The sequence below is a fragment of the Triticum dicoccoides genome, chromosome 7A, assembly GCF_002162155.2.
Source record: "Triticum dicoccoides isolate Atlit2015 ecotype Zavitan chromosome 7A, WEW_v2.0, whole genome shotgun sequence".
NCBI lineage: Eukaryota > Viridiplantae > Streptophyta > Magnoliopsida > Poales > Poaceae > Triticum > Triticum dicoccoides.
In genome coordinates, this window is record NC_041392.1 from 176,727,862 (window position 1) to 176,744,150 (window position 16,289).

Genomic DNA, 16,289 nt, shown 5'->3' on the forward strand with positions numbered 1-16,289 from the left:
TTTCCCCGCCTCACCCGCTTCCCCCTCCTCTCCCTCGCTCGCGCTCCCCCTTTCTCCCCACTGCCCGAGCGCCCTCGTCGCCGCCCTCCGCTCGATCCCGCGGCCACCGTGCCCTAATCGCCACTCCGCCATGTCGTACACCGTCGCCCCCTCGACTACATCACCTCCGCCTCTCCGTTGAAGCTTGTAGCCACTACAATGACCTCCCCGAGCTCGTCTTCCCCGCATGGTCGAAGTCGATCGCCGCCATGTTTCGCCGCCTCGAGCCTCCCCCGAGCTCACTCTCGCACACCTGTAGGCTTAATGTGAGCCTCTTCTCCCTCCTATCTCTCTTCCATCGCCGTTTACTCCCTCTAGCCGCCGTCCTCGACTTGCCCGAGCTCGCCGCCGCATAGCACGTCGCCGGTGTCATTCCGGTGATCATTTGGACGCGCTCTCCTGCTCATTGGCCTCGTCGCACTGCGTAGACCGTGCCTAGCCGTTTATTTCGCCCGCGCGCGCACCGTAGCACCGTCCCCGACAAGGCCTGTAGCTCACCGCTTCCACGGCTTGTCGCCGGCGCCACTCTGGCCATCCCCACCCCTGCTGCTTGCTCCATCGGACGCGCCGCATCACCAGCTAGCTGTAGCCGCAAACCGCACACGCTTTGGTGCCCTGTAGCGCTAAACCCGAAAGAGGCCGAACTCCGGCGACCGGTGACCGTCCCGCCTCTCGCCGTCATCGTTCCAGCCTATTACGGGCCGCGCCGCCACCGTAGGTGGATGCGGCGTCAAACGCACCTAGACGCACCTTCCCCCGTGCCCCGTAGCGTTTTTCCGGCCGTCTCCGGCGATGAGCCGCCGCGGGAGAGGCTCGCCGGAGCTCTCTCCGGCGCCCTGCCTACATGGCACCGCCTAGGGCCGTCCCCAGTCGCTGACTGTGGCCCCCAGTGGACCCCCTGACCCCTGTTGACTGGTTTGACCAGTCAACCGTGCTGACTGGGCAGCCCCCAGCCACTGACGTGTGGGCCCCCTCTGTTATTTTAGTCTAATAACATTTTATAAATAAAAGTAATTAGTTTAACCTAAAACACTCACTGACACCCGGGACCCACACCCCTAATTGACCCTGCTAGTTTAGTTAATCGACTGTTAAGCCAACAGAGGCTGACATGTGGGTCCCAGTGGCCCCACTGGTCAGTCTGACCTGGTCAGCCGTCCTGTTGACTGTTGACGTCACTATGACGTCATGCTGATGCAATATTCCTTTTCTGTTAATATTAATAATTCCAGAAATTGCTTTAATCTTTATAATTACATAGAAATTAAACCGTAACTCGGATGAAAATGTTTTCTACATGAAAGTTGCTCAGAAAAATCCAACGAATCCGGATACGCGGTCCGTTTACCTGTCAGATGCCTCTAACTATCTGAACATGGGACATTCCCCCTCGTGTCATCTGTCTGACACAGGTCCGGAACCGGGAATACCTTCCCGGTTGAATTCCCCCTTCACCTTTATCTTGTAGCCATATGTTAGGTGAGGCCCTGGCACATCATATTCCCATGTTATGCTTTGTGATGCTATGTTTGCTTTATATTTATTATTTCTCCCCCCTCTTCTCTCCGGTAGACCCCGAGACCGATGCTGCCCCTGTGATCGACTACGTCACTGATGACCCCTCCTTGCCAGAGCAACCAGGCAAGCAAACCCCCCTTGAGCATTCTGATATCGCCCATTTCTTTCCCTCTCATGCTTGCATTAGAACTGCTACTGCTTTATGTATGATCCTACTCTGATGCATAGCATGTTTTTGTTACCTGCTTTCATACCTTACCTCCTTATCCTAAACTGCTTAGTATAGGTTGGTTAGAGATCCATCAGTGACCCCCACCTTGTCCCAGTTGCCTCGCTTTATGTTCGATGACTCGATCAACGTGATTGACGTCCAGGCCCCGACACCGCACATCACCCACGTTAGTTGTACGATTCTGCAGAGTTACCGTCGAGTGCTGAGGGTGGAACCTCTTACATCACTCCTGACGAGATCTCCGTAGTGTAGCTATACGGTCGAGGTCATCGAGGGTGATTTCCTCCTTAACCACTTCCGTTACGGCTCTGTCATGCAACCCATCAAACGTGAACCTCGAGGGTGCATCCTCTTACGTTCACCTTGATGACAACATCGAGTGGAATTCACCGGGGGTGATTCCTCGGGTTTTCCCTTTGGTGTTGGACACACAGTTACTATGGTTACTATGACTTTACACTGAGCCATGTTACTAAAGATAGGTCGGCCTGAGGGGTACCCGCTCGAGCTTAATAGCGAGTGATGTGGAGTCGGGTTGACCTGGAAGGTGCCCGCGAGATACTTACGAGGCGTGGCCGGGCATTCTTAGCCCTTGCCGCAAGTACTTGAGACGGGGTGACGGGGTCACATCGACTGTGAGTCTCTGCTCGTTACTGCGTGCTCCTAATCCACTACGGTTTGGACATTTGATCCGAGGGGCCTCTGGCCTGATAGCACTAACCATCATGTGGGCATGGTATGGGCGTTCTGCGTCGTATACATCAGCCGAAGCTTAATAGACGCCAGCGACTGAGCGGCGCACGCCGGGTTGGACTGCGTAAGCTCCTGCCTTGTTTAAAGAGGTAGCTAGGTCTGCTCACCGGCAGCCCTCGCAACGTGCAGGAGTTCCCGGGGCGATGGCCCATGAACCCTGGGGGCATAGGTTTAGTCCGGCGTGCTGACCTCTCTATTAAGCCTAGGTCGGGTTACGGCGTATTGTTTGGCCGAGGCCGGGCATGACCCAGGAAAGTGTGTCCGGGCGGAGTTAATCGAGCGTGGTGGGTAAGTTGGTGCACCCCTGCAGGGAAGAAAACATCTATCGATAGCCTGTCCTATGGTAACGGATACTTGGAGTTGTATCCCGATCGATACAACTAGAACTGGATACTTGTGATGAGAACTGGATGGTGATGAGATTTGGAATGTGTTGACACTTGGATAGTATGGCTCTGGGATTGCTTTCTCGCAGGGAGTCGAGAAAAGATCTCTGGCCGAGGTTGATAACATTACTGCTACTTTACTTTATGCTACTCTACTCCCTCCTGTTGCTGCAAGATGGTGGTTTCCAGAAGATGCTAGTCATCGATAGGACTAAGCCTTTCCTCTATTCTGGCATTCTGCAGTTTAGTCCATAGATATAGCTCATTTCCTTTGATACATATGCATACTTAGTTTAGATCGGATGTAAGTCTTGCGAGTACTTTGGATGAGTACTCACGGCTGCTTTGTTACCTCTTTTCCCCCATACCCGATTGTTGCGACCAGATGACGGATCTCAGGAGCCAGCTGACATCACTGATGACTACTGCTACCCTGAGGGTGCCTACTACTACGTGACGGCCGCTGACGACTTGGAGTAGTTAGGAGGCTCCCAGGCAGGAGACCTTGCCTTTTCGATCAATGTTGCTTTTGTGCTAGCCTTCTTAAGGCAAAACTTGTTTAACTTATGTCTGTACTCAGATATTGATGCTTCCGCTGACTCTTGTGTATTCGAGCTTATGTATTCGAGCCCTCGAGGCCCCTGGCTTGTAATATAAAGCTTGTATTATTTTAATTTGTGTCTAGAGTTGTGTTGTGATATCTTCCCGTGAGTCCTTAATCTCGATCGTACACATTTGCGTGTATGATTAGTGTACGATTGAATCGAGGGCGTCACAGTACGACTACATGAACCGCGTTATCATAACGCTTCCGCTTACGGTGTACGAGGGTACGTGGACAACACTCTCCCCTCTCGTTACTATGCATCACCTAGATGGATCTTGCGTGTGTGTGGATTTTTTTTGAAATTACTGCGTTCCCCAACACTTCCCGACTCGCAGCCAGAACTAGATGACGGATCCCGAGATCTGATCATCCAGCCTCAGGCCGGCCACCTCTGACGGAGGAGATGGCCACCATCGCCGGCTGCACCAGCCAGATCATATCTAACCTGAGGTGCCGCGAAGCCGCCCACCAGGCCCTCCACGTCGTCACCGATCCGAAGCCGGATGATGCGCCGCCACAGCAAAAGTTGTCGCCGCCCGTGACCGTGCTGCCCGACGCGCCGTAGTCGCCGTCGCCCTCTTCAGGGCCAACCACCACAGCCGCCAGATCTGTCGCGCCACCACACGCGCAAGGGCTCCGCCCCACCTGTGAGACGCAGGAGAGTGGAGGATCCCCGCCACCGCCGTCAGCCCCCAGGCGCATCCCGGCGGCGGGGGGAGGGTGAGGGAAGGTGGATTCGGGAGTGGGGGCGGCTAGGGCTGGGTACCCGCCCGAGTCGCCCGAGCGGGGGCGACGCGGGGGTTGAGAGAGAGAGACAGAACGAGAAGTTTTTGTCAATTCCACTGTTATCCATTATGAAAAAGGGTGAAAGAGGAAAAAGACTTACCACAGCCAAGTTCCACCATGGCAGAGCGCCAATCCACGGCATCGCGCCAATCGCCATCAAGGCAATTCTAACCCTAAACACTAACCTAGACCAATTACTTACAGGAGCAATCCGCCCTCCTCTCCCGTCCCCACTCCCACCGGCGAGGACGATTCTTAGAGCAGGTACAATAGTGGGCTTGTAACCCGCCTACATGAAACTTTTGCCTATGTGAAGGAAAGAGGCATGAAAAAATGGTGCAAGTGAGCTCTCATGCAAGGGTCTAGCTATATGTGTGTTCCTAGACAAAAATAATAGATACAATGAAAGAGAAAGATAGAAGAGTAGTCTAATAGCCAACCTTATTGTAGAGTGACTATACATGTTGGCTTTAGATGACATGTTAGCTTCATATAAACCATGCTCTCATGAGCAGTTAGAGAAAAGAGAGAAAGGATTAGGAAAAATGAGGGCCTGGTCCGCGTCGCACCGACACGCTATGTTGCGAGAATGTTAATATTACGATGGAAAACCATGGATGGTAAAATTGACGCCTCCGTCATGCCATGAAATCGATTAAATGCCCGCCTGCAGAGGCGACCTCATACGCAGCAGGCGGAAACTGAACGAAGCTTCATTTCACGTTCGATTTCCAGGATCTGTTGACTCTGTCAACGTTATCCGGTCTTCCAAGAGCTGCAGGTGCTTTTACAGAGCAGACTCCATTGACCCGATCATTCATGGCTTCACGAAGCTGCCTACAGCTTGACTGGTTCTTCCTGCAGAATCACAGCTCACTGTTCGTCAGCCTGAATTGAGCTGAACTCCTGTCTCCCCATTTACGCTGGCGGACATCGCATCCCATCAGCGGTCGCAAATCGGCGGCAGAAAAGAAGGGGACATCAAGGTATAATCATCATCAACCAACCGCCAATGCCGACCGATCGACAGGGGCGAGCCCGTGCGAGGGTCCCGTCCGCCATGAAAATGGAAACCAAGAGGAACGAAACGGGTGCATGCATCTGCATCTGTGCGACGATCCTCCCCCACGCACGCATGGATTCAGATCCTCGGCAATCAATCCGCGCCGATTTTAAAGCCACATGTGGCAATGCTTGCTGCCTGGATCGGGAGGCGTTACGTTGCGCGTTCTAGGCGCGACACCAAGGTTCAATAATGGCAGCAGCACGGCACCACGGCGAGGAAGAACGAGAGAGCACGAAACCGGCAAGATTCGCCTTCACGAACGGGGCTGCAAGAGCGCACGCGGCATTCAAGGCTCCCCGTTGCAGCCCGGCCTACTGCTCCCCAACTCCTCCATGCCACATTTACGCCCGCCCTCCCACTCTTCCTACCTTGCTTCAGCACGGCACCACTGCCAGCGCCAGGCCCATAAATTCGACCTCCATCGCTGGAGAGGAAGCACCCAAGGATGGGTTGGAGTTTGGAAGCGCACGCCAAGGATAAGGTAAATGCAGGCCTTCGTACGCTCGTACATATATAAGACTGGGAAAATTTGTGTTTAAAAAAAAACCGGGAAAATTTCAGGTGCTCATGAGGAGCAATGCTACACGCACACGCATTTTTTTTACAGAAATTTACGGGATGCTTAGCTGGAATAAACTGATTGGAAGAAAATGGGATGAGGGGCCCACACTCTCTGAAAATCAGGGGCGGTGGAGATTAGTTAGCGATGGAATCCTGTAAAACGTCCGTATTACTTCGTTGGTATAGAATTTTCGGCTCATGAGGCTCGTATGCTACTGTGATATGAGTTTTTAGGCCATTGGATCTCAAATCCGACGGCATTTGAGGACAAACCTCCGAAAGGTAAACTCATGCAGTGACATATATGTGCAGCTATAGTAAATAAAATTGCATATGTATAATGTACCGTATCTCCTTATCAACACGGAGATGGTAGTAAACTATTTCCGGCACATTGATTTATTGTCAAACTCGTAGCAGTACATTTTTGTTCTCTTTTTCCTTCAATGGAGATACAGTAAAGAGCTGAAATTAACAAAAGAGAAGAGGTCCGGGAGAACGGGAAGGAAGAATAGTAAATAAATAAACAAGAGAGAAATGAAGAAAAAAAGAGTACGCTCGCGATCGAGGACCACGATTATACGTTTATGAATGACCGGAAGAAATTAAGCCCTTTGTGCCGGAGCGCAACCACCGGCCGTCGGTTGCACCTCACATGCGCGCGTCAGACAGATCCGGCATATTTAACTCGGCCACCGCGGCAGCTATTACGCCGGCCGGCCCAGCCGCGGCTCCGGCCAACCGGCCGTGTCCTCCCCGACGCCATGGACACGAGCGCTCCGGCCGATCCGTCGGACCGGTCAGGTTTACCACCGAGGGAAACACACACCAGACTAACAGTAGAAGAAATGCATGGGGCATAGTAGTAGGAGTAGTTGTCGACAGATACAAATCGAGAGAGGAAGCGACAGAGAGAGAGAGATATCCTGTTGTAGACCGCGTGGGCGCGAGACGTTGGTTGGTTAATGCTTGAGCACCTCCGGAATGTCGACCGGGTAGCGGCTGACGCAGTCGGCCCACGGGCCCTGCGCGTCGCGCGCGGGCTCGATGCACTCCCACGCCGCGCTGTTGCACTTGAACCCGGAGCCGAAGCCGATCATCCACACGCGGTCGCCCCTGCGCATGCGCCCCTTGGCCTCGATGTAGGCCAGCTCGTACCACAGCGAGCTGCTGGACGTGTTGCCGAACCGGTGCAGCGCCATGCGCGACGCCTCCACGTGCTCGTCCGACAGCCCCAGGCTGTTCTGCAGCTCGTCGATCACGGCGCGCCCGCCCGCGTGGATGCAGAAGTGCTCGAACGCCATGCGGAAGTCGGGCAGGTACGGCTTGATGCTCTTGTTGTTGAACACCCGCCGCGCGATGAAGGACAGCGCGAAGAGCAGCTGCTCCGACGCGGGCAGGACCAGCGGCCCGATCGCCGTGATGTTCGCCTTGAGCGCGTCACCGGCGATGGTCATGAGGTCCTTGTTCAGGTTGATGCCCCGGTGGCCCTCGTCGTCCTCCTCCTGGTACACGCACCGGTACGCGTTGTCCTGCGCGCCGGTGAGCGTGCGCACCACGCGGGAGAGCCGGAAGCGGGCCTTGGCGCGGGATGTGGACAGCAGCGCCGCCGCGCCGCCCATGCGGAAGAGGCAGTTGGGCAGCAGCATGGCGCGCTCCTTGCCGACGTAGTAGTTGGGCGTGATGGTCTCCGTGGACACCACCAGCGCGTGCGAGCCCCGCGGCGCCACCTGCAGGAAGTTGCGCGCCAGCCCCACGGAGACGAGCCCGGCGCTGCACCCCATCCCGGAGAGGTGCACGTTGCGGATGTCGCTGCGCATCTTGTACTTGCGGATGATCATGTCAGTGAAGGACGGGATGGGCGCGAAGAGGCTGCAGTTGACGACGAGCAAGTCAATGGCGTCGGGGCGGATGCCCGTCTTGGCGAGCAGGTCGTCGATGGCGGAGAAGATGACGAGCTCCACTTCGTCGCGCGAGGCCTCCAGGTTCCGGTACGGCGGGATGAAGTGGTGCGCGGGGGGCAGGCACGTCTCCTCCCCGAGCCCGGACCGCTCCAGCAGCCGCGTCATGAACCGGACGCTGCGCTCGTCAATGGAGGCCCCCTCGATGAACGTCACCAGCTTGGCGTGCTCGAGGAACGTGCCGAACGGGACGCGGTGGCTGGGCTTGGTGCGGAAGCAGGCGTAGTCGACGAGGTACACGGAGCGCGGCCGCATCATGAGGTACAGGATCCCCGCGGCGGCCGGGAGGAACGCGGCCAGGAAGACGTGCGCGGGCCGGAGCGCGTGCATCCTGGCGAGAAGCTCCTCCGGGCCGACGCGCGCCGCGCCGACGGCGCCCGCGACGGCGAGCGGCACGGCGAGCACGGCGAGGAAGTTGTTCACCACGCACTGGTACGCCGGCTTGAGGCGCCGGAGCTGGGGCGACGAGGAGCTCATGCTGTCCGCTCTCCGCTGCGGCTTGCACTGCGCGCACGCGTGAGCGAGTGTGTCACTGTGGCTGCCGCGTGCGTGTACCGATCGGCTGGTGCTGAGTTGAGTTCGGGAGCGGGAGCGGGTATAAAAAGGAGGTTAAGGCCGCGTTGGTGGGCCACGTTGGCCTTTACGAGCACAGGCTGCTAGCGCTCATGGGCTTTTGTTCGCCGATAATTCTGATGATGGCGATGAGATAATTGATGGTGCTAATCCAGGACCATGCCTCGGCCTCCCTCGGTGATAGGACAGCCTCGTCGTTTCAATGCATTTGCGGGGCCCATATTTAGTGTCACTACTATAGAGTACTCCCTCCGTAAACTAATATAAGAGTGTTTAGATCACTACTTTAGTTATCTAAACGCTCTTATATTAGTTTACAGAGGGAGTACTAACTATTCTCCCACCAGACCACTAATCATAGACCGATGATAGATCTCGGGGAACATGGAGGCTGGAGAAGTAACGGGGTGTTTGTTTTCATGGATTTTTTTGTGTAGGGACTAGCAAAAGTCTTTTTTAGAGACTTTTTTACTAAATAGGAGGGATTTTTTAGGACTAAATTAGGTATTTGGGACTAAATGAAGAAGACTCTTAAAGAGAGTTTTTTTGGAACTTTTTGAGACTTTTCGGTGGTGTTTGGTTCTCTGGTCCTAGGACTTTTTCTAGTCCAACTAAAAAGTCCCTAGTCCCTAAAAAGTTCCTCCAGTTTGTTTCCAGAGACTAAAAAGTCCCTAGTCCCTTCCTAGAGGTTATTAAATGACCATGTTGCCCCTAGTATATAGAAAAATAACAATTAAACAACATCATGGGGTGGCGGACCAATGGGTGCATGGAGGGGCATTGTTAGAAAAGTCCCAAAAAGTTCCAAAAAGACTCTCCTTGAGAGTCTTCTTCATTTAGTCCCAAATGCCTAGTTTAGTCCCTAAAAAGTCTCTCCCGTTTGGTAAAAAAGTCTTTAAGAGGGACTTTTTCTAGTCCCTACACAAAAAAGTCCCTGAAAACAAACACCCCCTTCCAACAATGCCCCTTCATGCACCCATCGGCCCGCCATCCCGTGGTGTTGTTTGATTGTTATTTTTCTATATACTAGGGGCAACATGGTCATTTAATAACCTCTAGAAAGGGACTAGTTACTTTTTAGTCTCTGGAAACAAACAGGAAGCGACTTTTTAGGGACTAGGGACTTTTTAGTTGGGACTAGAAAAAATCCTAAACTAGAGAACCAAACACCGCCTAAGAGCACTGGCATCTAAATAGAACAAACATATCATTTTTAATTATTTTTTTAAATACAGCAGGGCAAGTTCAAATAAAACAAGCAGAGATATTTTCTTCCCTTCAAGTTTAAAATTTTCAGACAACTGTCACATAGGTGGCCTCTTAAATAGAGCGAGTAGAATTTGTTTTACCCTTTTTCTTGGAAATACAGGGAGAGTGGGAGAGCAAAGTGATTAGTGCCGTGCAAGAGAGAGGACCCATTGGGTCGGATTTCTGGTGCCTCCCGCGGTGTTGTCATCAGTCTACCTCATTTTTTGTGGTCTTAGGGCCATGAAGGCATGGTAAATCCCGGCTTTTACTGGCGGGAGGGCTTCATTTTTTTTATGTTTTGTTAGGATTTATGTCCTAATCAGAGAGGCGAGGCATGGACGGCTCTCTGAAAATGAAATAAGATTCTCCCCGCCTCGTCCCTATTCCGGTGGTGTTTCTAGCATCATTAGAGGGGGTGTAGAGGTTTGTCTTCAGTGGATCTCGCGGGATTCGGTCGGCGTTTGTCTTTGGTGGATCCACATGGATCTCGTTTTCATTCGTCTGTGTTCATGTGTCTAAAGGTTTGATCCTTTTGATCTACACTTTTCTCATCGCCGTCGGTTGTTATTCTGGTGCGCTGGTCTTATGAGATCTTAACACGATGACTTTCCAACTGTCTACTACAACAAGGTGTTCTTTGTACTACCTTGACAATTGATGAAGATTCGAAGTTTTCTCATGAAAAAAATTGCTTAGTGCTAGTACAACATTAAGAGCATCTACAACCGGACCTCTCAAATCCGCCTCATACGCCAGGGCGGGCCGTTCAGTCACTGACCGGTCACTTTTTTCGACCCAAACGAACGCATCAAACGGGTCGCAAACACTTGGGCTGGCCGGCACCCCCCATATCCTTCCCAAATATGGGGCGGATATGGGGCGTCAGGGCCCGCCCGCCACATCGCATTGACGAAGGGGTCCCAGCCGGAAATACCGGTCTTCAAACCCGGCGGTCCGAAGCTCGTCTCCTCCGTCGGACCAGTAGGCCGGATAATGCATTGCCCGGCTATTTAAGTCAAACGACGGCACCGAAACCCTACCATCCATCCAAATTTTCCTCCTCCTTTCCGTCGCCGCCACTTTCCACTCTACTCGTCCGACTAGTAGCCATGCCCCCATGCCACCGGGTGTGGAGCGAGCCCTTTCAGACGCCGGAGCACCGACTCGAGCTCCTTAAGTAGATTCGGGCTATGGGCGAAGCCAGGATCGCCGGTGGGCTACCTCCGGACGCAGTGGGTCCAGAGGAGTTGGAGGAGGAAGAGGAGGAGGATGACGAGGACGACGAGGAGGACTTTGAGGAGGAGGGGGATGAGCCGGAGGAGGAGGATGTGGGGGACGCTGGCGACGGGGATCTGCAAGCGGAGCAGCAGGCCATCCTCGATTCTCTCCGATCGGAGTCGACTACGGAGGCAAGACGCCATCGCCGATAAGAGATGGAGGCGCAAGAGTCTGCGAAGGAGGCGGAGATGTTCGCATACATGGATGAGGTCGAGTAGGAGGAGGATGAGCCGGATCCCTCCTACCCGCCCGCCCAACCAGCGTCCGGCACCGTCGTCATGGACGCCTCCGACGATGAAGAGTAGCTAGGGTAGTACGTAGATGTAGTGTGTAGAATTTCTTTTGCATGTTTTGTATGGATTTAGGGGATAAAATATGAGAGAAACGGATACAAAGGGGGTGTTTGTTTTGAGGAACTTTTTTGTGTAGGACTAGAAAAAATCTTCCTCAGAGACTTTTTTACCAAACGGGAGAGACTTTTTAAGGACTAAACTAGGTATTTGGAACTAAATGAAAAAAATTCTTAAGGAGAGTCTAAACCAAACACCACCAAAATGTCTAATTTATGTTCGGTCAGTGTTCACATACACACCCGGCGCGTTTGAGAAGTCAGATTTGCAAAGTCCGCCGGTATCAAATTGACGTTACCGCTAGACGCTAGTCCCTACTGGACGTCAAGGGAATCGCTGAAGGCAGCAGCAGTCCATGGTAGGCGGTAGCTAGCTACTCCTGGCAGCTACTGCCCAGTGTGCAGCTGCACAGCACCAGGTGGCGGGCAGCGCTCGCACGCGCTTGCCACCGCGACTCCTGCAGCAGTGCATGAGGGGTGTTATTGTTGGCGCAGGATCTCCTGCTGCGCAGAAGGGCCAAAGGACACGCGGAATTGTTTTCACTGTGCGCAGGACTTGACGTCTCAATAACAAGACCCGGAAGTCCAAGCATGCATGCATGCATTCCCACTCCGAGTCTTTCTCGTTGGATGGCAAGCGGGGCGTTGGCACAGTGCATGGGAGCGGACTTCTAGCGCGCCGTATTGTCCTCTTCGAAAGCAATGTAGCATGCGTACTAATGTAGCGTCGATCTGAGCCTTGAACGAGTCGGAGAGGAAATGCGGTGCACCGCCATGCATGCATGGTGCCTGCCGTCCGCCCGTCCCTCCCATGCTCTGTTTCCTGAAAACCGGATGGGTGCTGGTTGACCCGAGGTCGGCATGGGCGGCCGTGGCACGTATGGGGCGCCCATGAAGCTGCATTTGCCATTTGGTATCATGACAAGTACGTACGTAGGAGGTGCAATGAAGAGGAATGATGAGCCTCACGTCTCGTTCTTTTTCAGGAGCGGCTCGTCGCTGGCATATATAGAAGGCCGGAGCGGCCGTTAAAGGCAGTGGCATCAGTTAGTTTACGCAACCATAGTTTGCCTCTCTTTTTTTTTAGGGGGGCAACCATAGTTTGCCTGATTTGTAATTTTGGGGCCTGAAATAGAAGGCCATAACAAGCCGTTAAAGGCGGCGACGTTCGCCGCCTGTGGCGTTGGCGATCGACAGCCCGTCGGTGCCGGACGGGGAAGGTCGGTTGGTAAGCCCACGTGCATGGTGATGACCGCTTTTGCTTAGCCAGCACGAGATGCACCGTACCGTTAAGTGCAACGTGCCAACGTTTTTCTGGTCTAATTTGGGTGGTATCCACATCTGTCCATCCGTTATATCTATCCTTGAGGTACTGTTGCGTTACGGTGAACGATTCAGCCTACCAACTTCTACTCCTGAGCTCATTTGAGCTCGAGGTGAATAGTAAATTTCAAAAGGAAATGTAAAATAATTCTATAAATTCTATAAAAAAATTGATGTAAACTTTGACAAATGTTCATGGTGCTTGAAAATTTTCATCCCGAAATAACATTTGTAGAAGTCATGGAAGAAAAAACAGCACTCCAAAGTGTTTTCAAAAACAACATTCTTTGAGTGTTGATTTCTTTACCACGACTTCCACGAATGTTATTGTGGGATGAAAATTTTCAAACATTGAGAATATTTGTCAAAGTTTGGACAAAAAAAAATAAAATTGTTAAAAAAACCATTTTATGATTTACTGTTCATTAGGGAGCATATGAGCTCGGGACTAGATGCTCCGCATCCGCCAGAGCAACCGTTTTTGGGGTCTGACTTTCATGGAATCCACATCTGTCCATACGTATATCTATACTCCAGGCATTGTGAAACTGCGGTGGACGGTTGATTAACAATCTTTCTCCAACAAAGTTAGATGACCTACATGGGTTCTCTTATGTCGCTCCATCTATCCTTCCGAAGAAAAGTTTGTTTGGGTTCAAACTTTGATTCTAATAGGATGGGGTACACATACTAATGTGCCTTGAATGATCCACATCTTTGGGTCATACGCCGGTGAGCACATTGCACTATCGATGTAGTTGAGAGCCCTCATGACCCAAGCATAATGACGGACTCTCCAGTATTGAACTAATAGCCCGTCATACAACCCTTTCTTGTCAGCGCCACCCACTGTACTCTTTTTCCATATTTGGCATGAGTTTCAACGATAAAACACTTCCCTTCATTTGATTTACGCAGGGCCTACCGTCTACCCATCGTCTTTGGCGATAAGTTACATCGACATCTCCATATTTGGGGAAGACTACAAACAAATTAAAAAATCCTATGTATTTCTCCAAATTTTGGATAACATTCAAACATTGAGCACTTATTTTTTAAAATAAGTTTGACTAAGCTTACAAAATGATCTACGGGCACATTCAAAAGTTCATGATGGACTTTTATCAAAATAAGTAATGGATGAAGTCAACAATGATTCTTCATTCTTTGCGGAAAAGTCAAGAATAATTCAACTTTCAACTTTTATTATTTCGGGTAGATGGGAAAAAAGGGCAAATGAATGTGGCTTCCCTTAGCCCCACATCTCACCGGCAAAACTGGAGGACGGTGGTAGAGGATGGTTATGGTGTGAAGGGCTTGATGCATCGACCACCAGCCATGTAGGGATCCTAGGCCATATGAATTTACATCTAATATCAGTAGGAAAGAAGTATGTCTATTAGAGGGGCGGGGGGTGAATGAGAGTTTTAAAAATTTCTTAGGAAATCTCAAAACTCTCGGAACCCAGCAGCGAAGCGAATGAAAACAGAGTACAGCGAGCGAATACAAGCTGACGTATACCAATGTGCAAGAGTGCTACGCTGCCAACGTATACTAGTCTTAGATGCCTCAATTCATGCCGAATGTGTTCCATCTTGTTTCTGTGCTGCACTCTGTTCAAAGGATCCGGGGTTACATACTGTTGCTAGAGGATTCTTGCTCCTTTCAAATAACAATGGTATACCTGATGCGTGGTTAATTCTGCTATGCCAGAGTCACACAACTCTGTTAGCTGCTCAATGTGTGGATGATGAAACCACAAGGAAGCAGTGCAAGGAGGTGCCATGGGAACCCAGTGATTTTTACATGGCACCAGTTGTTCTCACCAGGTTGCAGCCAGAAAAATTTCAGCGAGGGAGGGGTGTCACAGTTCCGGCTACATTCTTTGAGCAAGCCCCCATTGGCCACCACTACTATCACGATTTTGGCCACAACGGTGCCGACAACGATCACAATTACAAGTATCTCACTGAAGTCTACCATGTCCTCGGCTACCACCGAGACGTCGAGCCAGTCAAAGACCATCGCATGCAATGGGATCCGGGCGGTTCTCGGTGGAGTCGGCTTGGGGTCAAGTCGAATTTCAAGAAAGGGGGGATGTCAGGGCCCTTCCTTAGCCCATACATGTATGTGGGCTTGCCTCTGGACATCACTTGGGCCTGGCCCGACTGGGAATCCTCAAGAGCTGCAGCTACTTATACCTGGGAGGAAGCAACGAGCAGACCATCCGCGTAGGATCAGGCTTGGCGGCGGCGGCGGGTTCTTCTGGCTCTCTTTCTTCTACCTCTGGCTCCTCTCAATCCTCTCTCGGTGTACATCAAAACCACCACAAACCTGTACTGCCTAAGTGATTGAGCGTATCCGAGTAGTGGGTTGTAACAGTTTAGTAGCACAAGACAATAGAAAAAGAGCATCAACTATTGGTTCACGAACATTTTTTAAAAATTGTGAGCTTTTCGTCAAATTACTGAAACTTTTTTTCAATTCGTGAACTATTTTTGAATTACTGTACCTTTTCTCATATTCATAAATCATTTTTAAATTCGTTAACATATGACCATTTTTTGAACAATAATGTTACACCTACAAAGACCTACAAAGGTATACTTGACCTTCCAAAGTAATTCTCTCTCTCCCTCCTAATTTTAAGTTGGGTGGGCCCCCTCGTCCCCTTATTACCAATCACAATCCTCCACATCAGTTTGTATGTAAAATCTTTAAGTAAACATTTGTAGATGTAGCATTACTCTTTTTTGAATGTAATGTTTTATCTATGAAAAACTGTCCAACCAATAGTTGATGCTCTTTTTTTTCTACGGTCTTGTTTTTTTTGAGGCAACCTCGCAAAGCTTTATTATGTCGTCACAATATTTACAGGGACGAAACCAATTCCATCCCGCTGGCCTAACCAAACATGGCGGCCAGCTCCCAAACTCAACGCATGCTTTGCTAAGTTGTGAGTATCAAAATTTGAGCTCCTAAACTGATGAACTAAATTACAAGAATTAAAAGAAGACATTTGTAACTTTATCTCTCTGATTATTGGGCCATAAACTGCAGCTCCTCCTCCTTCTACTTCCTGAACCACCCCTTTGCAATCTGTAGCAGCATACACCCGCGCAATGTTTAGATCATTAGCGAGATCAAGGCCCTCTTTGACCGACAAAGCTTCAAGTGTAGTTGGATCAAATATATGCTTGTGTATTAGTGCTGCCGCTCCAAGAAAACTTCCATCTTGCGCTCTACAAATCGCCGCAACGGCTCCATAACTCCCTCCTCGGCCGACCGCAGCATCAACATTCAACTTAGTGTAGCCTTCTAGAGGAGCAATCCATCGAGCGTGATGACGTTCACCCACTCTCCTACCTTCCCTTGATGGCATCAATATTTGAATTTCGGACAGGTAGGAATTGATAAAACCGTGCGTAGTTTGAGGGGTCTTGAATATGCCTTCATAGATTGCTTTTCTCCTTGCGCCCCAAATAGCCCATAGAGATACTGCAAATGTCACAAAATCGTCCATCGATAACGCACTTTGCATTGCAAACAACCACTGCTTGGGGCATTCATGTTGTTGAATACTCATCTGATCCAGAATCGCCTCGGAGG

At 51.1% G+C, this 16,289-nt stretch overlaps 1 protein-coding gene across 1 annotated transcript; it reads right to left on the bottom strand.

Annotated features, from left to right (window-relative positions):
* Window positions 1–6,318: 6,318 nt before the first annotated feature.
* Window positions 6,319–8,468, bottom strand: LOC119330931 (3-ketoacyl-CoA synthase 6-like). Its single transcript, XM_037604074.1, has one exon. The coding sequence runs from the start codon at window positions 8,384–8,386 to the stop codon at window positions 6,911–6,913; it is 1,476 nt and encodes a 491-aa protein (XP_037459971.1). The 5' UTR covers window positions 8,387–8,468; the 3' UTR covers window positions 6,319–6,910.
* Window positions 8,469–16,289: the final 7,821 nt, after the last annotated feature.